General features: G+C 47.6%; 1 protein-coding gene across 1 annotated transcript in view; it reads left to right on the forward strand.

Moving 5' to 3' along the window:
- The window catches only part of pde11a (phosphodiesterase 11a), a gene marked incomplete at both ends in the record, with an annotated part of 41,939 nt that extends 32,170 nt beyond the window's left edge, over positions 1-9,769 (forward strand). Inside the window, 6 exons of the mRNA XM_084442921.1 lie at positions 3,596-3,696; positions 3,970-4,047; positions 4,214-4,277; positions 4,423-4,497; positions 5,726-5,809; positions 9,527-9,769. Of these exons, the coding sequence (XP_084299047.1) occupies positions 3,596-3,696; positions 3,970-4,047; positions 4,214-4,277; positions 4,423-4,497; positions 5,726-5,809; positions 9,527-9,769 (645 nt within the window). The remainder of the gene's footprint in view (positions 1-3,595; positions 3,697-3,969; positions 4,048-4,213; positions 4,278-4,422; positions 4,498-5,725; positions 5,810-9,526) is intronic.
- Between the last annotated feature and the right edge of the window lie 579 nt (positions 9,770-10,348).

Below are 10,348 nucleotides of genomic sequence, written 5' to 3' on the forward strand. Positions count from 1 at the left end.
TACTGTACCTCCGGAAATGGAGATTGAAGCTCAGCAAGGCAAAGGCGGTGTCGATGGCCTTCCACCTTATCAACAAGGAAGCCAAACGTGAGCTACAAATACACATCGATGGAACCCTCCTGCCATGCTGCGCGGAACCAACCTATCTCAGTGTGACATTGGACAGGTCACTCACGTTCCGCCAACACTCGAGTCACTGCGCAAGAAGTTATCAGCTTGTGTGGCACTGATGAGGCGACTAGTCCGATCAGGCTGGGGCACCGGCGCAAAAACACTGCGTACAGCAGCCCTAGCCCTGGTCTACTCGACCAGTGAATATTATTTATCGGTGTGGTGCCGCAGCACTCACACCCGCCTCATCGATCCGCCTATCAACCAAGCCTTGCGCATCGTGACAGGATGCCTGGGTCCCACTCCTGTGGAAAACCTTCCCATCCATGCAGGCATCCAGCCCGCTGGCATCCGCCACACAGGAACCACAGCACATCTCGCCTGCCGGGCCGTGGAGCCTAACCACCTGCTCCACTACAGGCTCACTGTAACAACGGAGCCTCCCTGGCGTCAAGACACCCGTCTGTGCCTGCCGCACGGGATCTCCTGCAGCAATGCAGAGATCTTAACATCAGTGAGGCAGGATGGGCGGATTACACCTGGTGTGCGGAGTGGGAGGCGAACACCTCCAGACTCCGTGATTTCATCCTGGCTGCCGGTCCTTCCCCCACTGGGATGGACTTACCGAGACCGGCGTGGGTGAGGCTTAACCGTCTCTGGACCGGCGTCGGACGCGTTGCTTCCGCTCATCGATGCACAGATGGGGCTTGGCATCCTACTCGGCGTGCGAGTGTGGCGCCAAGGAACAAATCGCAGACCACGTCATCCAGGACTGTCCGATGTATCAGACATCCAACAGAATGCGTGGCCTGACGGTTGTGGGTGACGAAACGGTGACGTGGCTCCTTGAGGTGTGCCCGGATATATAGCCCGGGTGACCCCCTCACCCAGGCTCGGGGTGGTAAAAGGATAGCCCCTCAGTCCTGAGCCTGGGGGGAGAGGACGAAACCAACCTACCCATACGGCGAAGAAGAATCACTAACAGTAGCATATACTGTAAGAGTTCCCGTAACTCCACCTAGTTTTCTCTGAGGAGCGATGAGAACAGACCAACAAAGGTGTCTCCGGTGGCATAGTGGTCTAATGCATCATGGTCATCTGTCCAGGCAGAGGGGTGGAGGGTGAAAACGGGATAAAATCCTAAATTAATTCATACAAAAAAAAAGCACGGACAAACAGCACGCTGGCCCTGGAATGGCTGTCTCTTCCCAGGTCTGATAGATGTGGTGGTAATAGGTTGAGAGAGACGTTTTACCGGGAGACTGGGCTGGTCACGGCGGTAACTGAGGTAGCAGCAGAGATGGGCTTAACGCCGCAGGCTCCATCAGCTTCATTAGCACGCCGCTGACTGACGACCACGTAGGAGGCTGACGGATGTTTGTTGGGGATCTCATAATGGTTTCTGTTGATCCAGGGGTGATTACCGCCGCCACATTAGCATAATCATAAACAGAGCGTTGCTAATTTAAGGGGAAAATGGAGCTCATTGATTCAGTCCAGCGCACCAGGAACAATGAATTCAAACCACTCCTCTGTCTCTCTCTCCGCGTCATCTTTTACTCCCCCTCTTTCCCTCTCTCCTTTCATCTAGTCCTACTAAAATAGATTGTGAGACCTCCTTCAAGTCTCCGCCATTAAGATATTCAATATTTCATGGGGAGCCAATGAGCTGAGAGGAAGCTCAATACCAGCCTGCGTGTGGAGATAGAATCAGGGGTTACCGCACCATGGAGTTAAGGGGGGCTAAGTGGGAATAGAATGTACAATCCGTGAAGTGAGAGATGTATTGTAATGATAGAAGTTGAAGTAGTCCGGGGAGGGAGGGGGGGGTCAGAATCGTATACTCCTACTTTTTATTACCAGTACGTACAGCTGCCTCTAGAAAGTATATACTTTGCATCATTCCGCATAGAATTGGGACATACTACTTTGTCATAACATTGCGCCTTGAAATTTGCCAGGCGTCAGTAATCAGTGGATTTCGGCTCGTAGTTGGGGATCTGTCTCAGGCTTTTCCAGACTGGGGACGTTACCCTCTGAGAACAGATGTTGTGGTTTCTCAGAGAAGCGTCGTTTAGCTTCCTCCACTGCCTTGCTAAACCTGTACTTGGCCTCTGAAAACCGTTCCTTGTCTCCACTCTTCCTTACCTGCCTTCTTTCTTAACTTCCTGAGTTTGGCTGTGAACCAGGGCTTGTTGTTGTTGTAGCTGACCTTGGTGCAGGTTGGGACACATACGTTCTCACAGTGGCTGACGAAGGACGTCACAGTGACTGTGTACTCATCCAGGCTGTTACCAGCCTCTGCACCCACCCAGTCAACACAGCCCCCATCACAGACAGCCTGTTAGTGCTGCGTGCGATTCCTCTTCAGCTTTGCTGGTCCATTTCTTGAATGAAACATCATGAACATGAATTATATGGTATTATATTTCCGGTACACCATACATTCATTAACCTTTATTTAACCAGATTTACCAGATCTCTTTTTCAAGAGTGCCCTGGACATGAATAGCTGCAATAACTGCTTTCATACACACTCACATTAAGAACAATTGACCAACTCAAAAGTGTCATACAGTAAAAGTGCACGGAAGCCATATAATCCTATTTCAATTAAAACAATTACAAGTATCAATAGAGTCGATTTCTATAGATTTCACCATGCCTTTAAATTCATTTAGAGTGACCAGAGTTTAAGTTCATTTTGCAGGTCATTCGATGCAGATGATGCAGAAAAAATGAAGACCTTCTTTCCCAACTCAGTCTGAATTCTATTAACAGTCATAGTGTCTTGAGACCGTAACCCATGAGTGCTGGTTTGAAAGACAGATAAATAATGTGAGTCTACCCAGAATGTCCTTATAGATAAAAACATACCAATGACTAAGCCGACATATTGACACAGCAGGACAATTGATTTTGGAATTCAAAATACCGTGATGAGTGAGGCTCTACAGTTTCTAACAAACCTTAAAGCGCCATGATGTACAGTATCCAACATATGGAGACAATAGACTGATAGAAACATGTGCTGTAGCAGATCACCATCAAGAACAGGCAAGAACATCGCTTACACCAGTCTGACATCAAGAGAATAACAAGACTTGTTTCTAAAATAAAAACCTTCAACTTTTTCACCAGATTCTGTATGAGTTTTAAAAGAGAGGTGGTCATTAATTAAAATCCCAAGTATTTGTATGTGGAGACTACCTCAATTAGTTGACCTTGAGTAGCCTAGTAACAATGCTCTGATTTAACTCTATCTTCCTACAGTTGGAAAAAACATAAGTTCGTTTTTTTCTGCATTCATTACAAGCTTTAGTTGACAAGCTTGGACTCTTGTTAAAAGCATTCCAGATATTCAAAAAGCATTGCAGGTACTCAAAAGCTATACTGAGGGTAGCTCCATGTGTGTCTAATGAATATGTGTGTGTGTGTGTGTGTGTGTGTGTGTGTGTGTGTGTGTGTGTGTGTTTTTCCACAGGGACATAACATCTTCTCCAACCTCTCCTCCAGAGAATATGGAGACCTCATGCAGCTGTTGAAACAGTCCATTCTGGCCACAGACCTAACTCTCTACTTTGAGTATGTACCTCCCTGCTTCTGCCAGACACATTTCATTTGATAGATTAATAATCCATATCGAATCATATATACTATTTCACAGTCCCAATAGTCATATGTTGGTTTTATAACATCATTGACTTTCTGAAGTGTTGCATTCTAATGCTTTTCAAACCACATCCTCTTTCAAACGACATCCTGTTAATACTGTAAATACTCTGGCCTGTACTGCCCCCTTGTGGAATTTTCATCAGTTACACACAAATGACAAATGAGTCCATTCTGCCTCTATAGGAACAGAAGCACGTTCTTTGAGCTGGTCAGCAAAGGCGAATATAACTGGAATGTCAAGTCCCACAGGGATATGTGCAGGTAATGTCCACTGTTCAAAACCACAAACATCTCGTAAATATGCACCTCTACATTGATTAAGAGGAGGAATACCTAGAACAGAGAGAACATTTGTGTTTTAGAGAAATAGTTTTAAGTTATTTGTTCTTTTCTGAGTAATAGCAATCACTGTTTAATCATTTCCTAGGTCCATGTTGATGACAGCATGTGACTTGGGGGCTGTCACAAAACCGTGGGAAATATCACGCAAGGTGAGAAAGATGGGCTTTTAATGCTTTTACTTTATGGCTTATAGCTTCACATTCTGAACAGGAAATTCCTTCATCGTGAAGTAGTTCAGCTCCTGAAATTGTTCTAGCCGCGCGGCTTCTCTGACCTGTCTGTCTGTTTGTGTAGGTGGCAGAGCTGGTCACCAGCGAATTCTTTGAGCAGGGGGACAGAGAGAGGTCTGAACTGAAGCTCACTCCCTCTGTGAGTTCATCATCTTCATCATCTTCGTCATCACCTGGCCTTGATTTAGTTTCTGATGCCCCCGACGTCTCGTGATGACATCATGTGTCCCAGTGTGTCATCAAGTCCTCCCGGATGGTGTTGCTGGTTGTTAGTGGACCAGGAGGAGCCAGAAGGCCTCCACTTGGGTTACTAGTTACACAGAGCTTGCGTCACACACCGTCCAGAGAGACGAATCGTTAAGCTCGTACACGCAGTCCTTCCAGCGCCAGTGCCTGGAGCAATCTTTGGACCTGGCTTTTAACAGACAGCCCGTGTCCTCAAATCCACTGCTTACGCAAGCCTCTTACCCAATACACTCCAAACTCTAACCTCCACACACCTGTCTGTAGGCACACGCAGGAAGCCATGACACGTGCCTCTGTCGACTCCCTTTTGATGTTTGGACTGTAGTTCCTGTCAGGGGGAATGGTCCCTTGTTAGCAGATGAGAAATGTCATAATGATGATATCTGCCTCTCCCTGAAAAGCTGTCTGCAGTGAAATGATCAGAGGTTCAATGTCAGTGTGTATCTCTTTGACGTGCCTGTCTTTGTTGTGGGGGTATTTGAACCGTCCTCAAGCTGAGCTGAAGAAGGCTCTGTGCTATATGTGGTACCGAGCCTTTGAAAGCCAAGCGGTACAGAATGGTCTGTATGTGGTACCGGGCCTTTGAAGGCCAAACGGTACAGTAGGTTGTTAGATGGTGCAGACACAGCTTTGTGCCTGTAATTACTGCCTGTCGACTAATCGCACCTAGCCACATTGCCTCCCCTCTGAAGTAGCTAATGCAGTCGCCTCAGGTCCGCTTGCCTGTGTCAATCCCTTTACCACAGAGTGTGTGGGTGTTGGGAATTAAATATTCAATTCCTAAGCCGTAGCCCAGTAACTATCTGTGAAGCGCAGCCTCGGTGGAGCTTCAGAGCTTCCTGCTGCAGGAGAGACTCGGGCTGAACGGGGAATAGGGACTGGAATGGACTTGTTGGTCTTGAAAGTGAAGGCAGATGTTTCTCTGCCTTCTCTCAGGGCAGCGCTGTACAACAGTGTGTGTTCATGCCCTGGGAGAGCTGTCCTATCCCTTTTCCCCTCACGTGTCCTCCATGTGTGAGCCTGTTTGTGTGTGTGTGTGTGTGCGCGCGCGTGTGTGTGTGTGTGAAGGATCATAACATGGAGGAATGGTGAAGAGGATTAAGCCAGTGTTTGTGTTCCAGGCCATCTTTGATCGCAATCGGAAGGACGAGTTGCCAGGTCTCCAGCTGGAGTGGATAGATGGGATCTGCGCTCCACTTTATGAGGTAATCCATCGCAATTCCTCCTCGACCCCCCACCCCCACCCCACCCCCCCAAAAAAACAAAAACACTCAATATTCAGCACTAGTCCACAGAGAACAAGAATCATCTCTTCTCTGCCTCGCACCAGCTGTTGTCCACCATGACGGCAGCAGTGGAAATTTCGCCCACAGACTTGAACGTTCTCTCCTTTCAGACTCACCTGGCTGAGGGAGAACATTGTGGGTTTTTTGTTTCCCCTGAAAGAACTTCAAGGACGTGTGCCATGTGAATGAGAATACAAGAATGAGTGTTCCTTTCCTGATCCGGGCTGAACAAACGAGAGCTGTGTGTGTAGATGTTTGTGTAGGTGTTTGTGTCCAAAGATACGTTGCGACGTTGGTGATGATGATGTCTTTCAGGCAGGCACTGTACAGAGCTAAGGCACAGCTGAGAACAGGGACAGGGACTAAATGAGTGTGTGTGTGTGTGTGTGTGTGTGTGTGTGTGTGTGTGTGTGTGTGTGTGTGTGTGTGTGTGTGTGTGTGTGTGTGCGTGCGTGTGTGTATATGTGTGTGCATTAACGTCAGAGCTCGCTGTGTGTAGCAGGGGCTGCGTGGGAGACTGACGTCCTGGGCAGATCAAGGCCGCACAGACAATACGAGCTGAGAGAGAGAGGACCCAGGAAAGAAAGGACTGGGACTGTGAAAGTAGTCGAGGAGAAAATACTTCTGGCTGTATGGCACAATATACTGTCCATTTCTCATTTGGTGTGCTGGGCGATATCTGTTATATACACAGCGGGGGGGGGGGGGGGGGGTAAATTTGACCAACTCAGTCATAAAGGTCCTAGAATGAAGTCGAACTGTAAACAGTCAAAATGGAAACTCTTGTCCGGTTGGAGTAATCCAGTTTTGACAACACAACAAGTGGATTTGTCTTTATTGAACTCAGTTTTGAATACCAGAACAGTCTATGCAGATGGAAAGAAGTGACAGGGGGGATTGGTCTTCTGTGTGGATGTTTGTGAGAGGTCAACTCAGCACCGCCAATTAAAATGGCGAGAGAGCACAGCGGAGGAAGTCTGGAGGCGGCAGGATGTTCGTCTGTGGGAGGAGAGAGTGTCACTGATCTCCATCTCCCTGCTTCTGTCTGGCTATTGTGTGCAATATTCATATTAATCCACCATTATGTAAACTCGTCTTTGAAGCCCACCAGATAACCAGACTTCGCTCTCCTCACTCACTCACTCACTCACTCACTCACTCACTCACTCACTCACTCACTCACTCACTCACTCACTCACTCACTCACTCACTCACTCACTCACTCACTCACTCACTCACTCACTCTCTCAGCCTTTCTGGAATACTGATACAGTGGAACAAGCAGCAGGAGATACAGGGAGGGAGAGAGAAGCAGCAGCACAGAAGAGCCCCCCCCCCACCCCCCCCCCCCACACAGTGGGAGATACAGGGAGGGAGAGAGAGAGGGAGGGGTGAGAGACAGACAGAGAGAGGACAGAGACAGACAGAGAGAGACAGGCAGAGAGAGACAGACAGAGAGAGACAGAGACAGACAGAGAGAGACAGGCAGAGAGAGACAGACAGAGAGAGACAGAGAGAGACAGAGAGAGACAGAGAGAGACAGAGAGAGATAGAGAGAGACAGAGACACTTTCAGGATCCTCTGTGTTAAATCCAGCTCTTATAGCCAGCAGAGTAGACAAACCCAGGGAGATTAAGTTGATCACAGAGTGGTTTGTCCACCGATTACAACGCCTTGTACGCCTCACACAGAGCTGATGGCTTTCTACAGCAGGGAACTTTCCAAAGTTCACAAACACACATGATCCACACATATATACTGTACACGTCCCATGATTGTAGCGGAGTAGTATGTGTGCTGTAGCTAGAGTAGTAAGTGCACTATACAGAGTTGTGGACATAAAGTGACTGGTTACAGTCTGAAGTGCAGAATGGACACGCTCTCCAAAGAACATGGTGCGTTGTGAGAGGTCCTTCAGGCTCTCTGAGCATATAAGGGAAGGCTTGACTTCTCACCCGTATCACATTAACGCCCATTGTTTCAGTCTAGTTCTCTCCTGCAAATACAAGTGTTTTAATTGTTGTGTGAGTTAGCGAGTGTGTCCGCTGAATATGAATTCCTCCCCCACCTGCTGTAAAGGTTAGGGTTAGGTTAGTCAGATTGAGTCAACCCACGGTGGTAATATTAATAATAATCATAATCATAATCATAATAAACTTTATTTGTATAGCACAGAGTGCTTCACATAAAAATACATAAAATGAACAAAAAGCAGGAAAAATAAGATAAAACAATAAAAGATAAAGATAAGAAATCAAGTTAAAATACAACAATTTAATAAAATATTGTACTGGCCTTTTTGTGTGCAGTAGCATGCAAGTGCTAAAGGACCTAGTTAAAAGCTAAACTGAAGAGGAACATTTTTTGCTTTCTTTTAAAAGTATTTAGCAAACTGGCTTTCCTGATATCTATAGGTATTGTGTTCCATAGCTTTGGGCCATCATTATCAAAGGCTGCACTCCCGATCTTGTTCCGACTGTTGCTGGGGACTTCTAGTAAACCAGCAGTGGATGATCGCAGTGTTCTTGAAGGCACGTAGTTGACAAGGGAGTTAAGAATGTAGCTTGGTCCTCACCAATTAAGGGCTTTGTATATAAGGAGGAGGACCTTCAAAACAACTCTAAATGTTACTGGAAGCCAGTACAAAGCAGCTCAGACTGGACTCAACCCACGGTAGTTCTGCTAAGACTGACTCAACCTACAGTAGTTTTGCTAAGACTGACTCAACCTACAGTAGTTCAGCTAAGACTGGACTCAACCTACAGTAGTTCAGCTAAGACTGGACTCAATCTACAGTAGTTCAGCTGAGACTGGACTCAACCTACAGTAGTTCAGCTAAGACTGGACTCAACCTACAGTAGTTCTGCTAAGACTGACTCAACCTACAGTAGTTCAGCTAAGACTGGACTCAACCTACAGTAGTTCAGCTAAGACTGGACTCAATCTACAGTAGTTCAGCTGAGACTGACCCCACCCGCGGTAGTTCCCCTCAGACTGGACTCAACCCACGGTAGTTTTGTAGGGTAAGACTGACTGAACCCACAGTAGTTCAGCTTAGACTGACTCAAATCACGATAGTTCTGTAGGCTAAGACTGGACTCAAAGCACAGTAGTTCTGTAGGGACGTATTTGGCAAAGATCCGACTCATTTAGCTGGTCTCTCATGTTTGAGACAATCCCAGATGAAGTCTAATCATTTTGTACATTGTGAGTTTACAGTATTCCACTCCACTGCTCACTAAGGGGAGAATAAATGGACGCATCCAGGGATGTCCCCTCCAGGGTGAGGGCTTTGTGTTGGCTTAGCTATAGAGTGGGTTGGGGTTTCCACAATGACACAGATTGATGAAATGTTGGTTAATTGGAATGAATTCCTTGGGAAGACCAGCGATGGAGCTTTTTTAGCTTCTAATCTTAAAGGAGCAGCAGCTTTTTCATGGAGCAAAACATATCACATAGAACACACACTGTTGTTTTGCAATCGTATTACTTTGCTTGTGTGCTTTTTTTGAGAGCTGTTTGTATGTATGATGGATAATGTATCAGCTGATGCTGGTCTTCTTTTCTCACATTCTTTTTCTTTCTCCACTCTCTCTCTCTCTCTCTCTCTCTTTTTCCCTACTTCCCTCCCCATAGACTTTAGTGAAACTGAACCCTAAGCTCCAGCCGATGGTCGACATGATCAAAGCGAACAGGGCCAAGTGGGAGGAGCTCAACGACGAGAGGCAGCGGAGCCAGACTGGCTCTACTACACCCACAAGCCATTGCGACAGTGACACCACTGGAACCAGCAGTTGCTCGGCGGCCACCAATGGTGGCCCTCCTTGCTGTGGGGGCGGCGATGGCGGTGACGGCGGACCCCCCAGACCTGCCAGCTAGCTCCGCCTCCTGCCACCCTCGCCAGGCAACCTTCCTCCTGTCCTGCAGCTTCTGTCCTCTTCCACGCAGCCTGCAAAATAGGCGGCGCATGCAGAGGCTCTGGAGCTCTGCTGCTTGCTTTGCTTTCGCCACTAGAGATGGGCTTTTTTAGACTTTAGACGGCTGCCGGAGCCTGACATGGGCAGGGCAGCCAGGCTCCACCCCTCTGGCTGTTGGGCCTCTGTGTCGACCCGTCCGACAGAGAGAGCAGGGGTCCCACGCAGCCAGCAGACAGCGCTCTCACCAGCACAGGTTCAGAGAGGATCCACTCTCACTGGCATTCTGTTATGTTGCTCTTATATCTGTTGCTAGACTCTTTTCTGGGGTGGTGGTGGGGGGGGGGGGTGGATTGGGGGGGGGGTCCTCTTTTTGTATTGTACATATCAGATTTGCAGAGATGGTATCATATGAAGTGGTGTTTCTGAGCCCTGGCTAGGTGAATTCTCTGTGTGTAGACTTACTGAAGGATGCAGGGGATATGCAGACACTGTGGCGATGCTTGCAATGCAAATCCAGTGTTCCACGTCATCCCTCCCTGCC

This window comes from Borostomias antarcticus (genome assembly GCF_949987555.1).
Source record: "Borostomias antarcticus genome assembly, chromosome: 9".
Classification (NCBI taxonomy): domain Eukaryota; kingdom Metazoa; phylum Chordata; class Actinopteri; order Stomiiformes; family Stomiidae; genus Borostomias; species Borostomias antarcticus.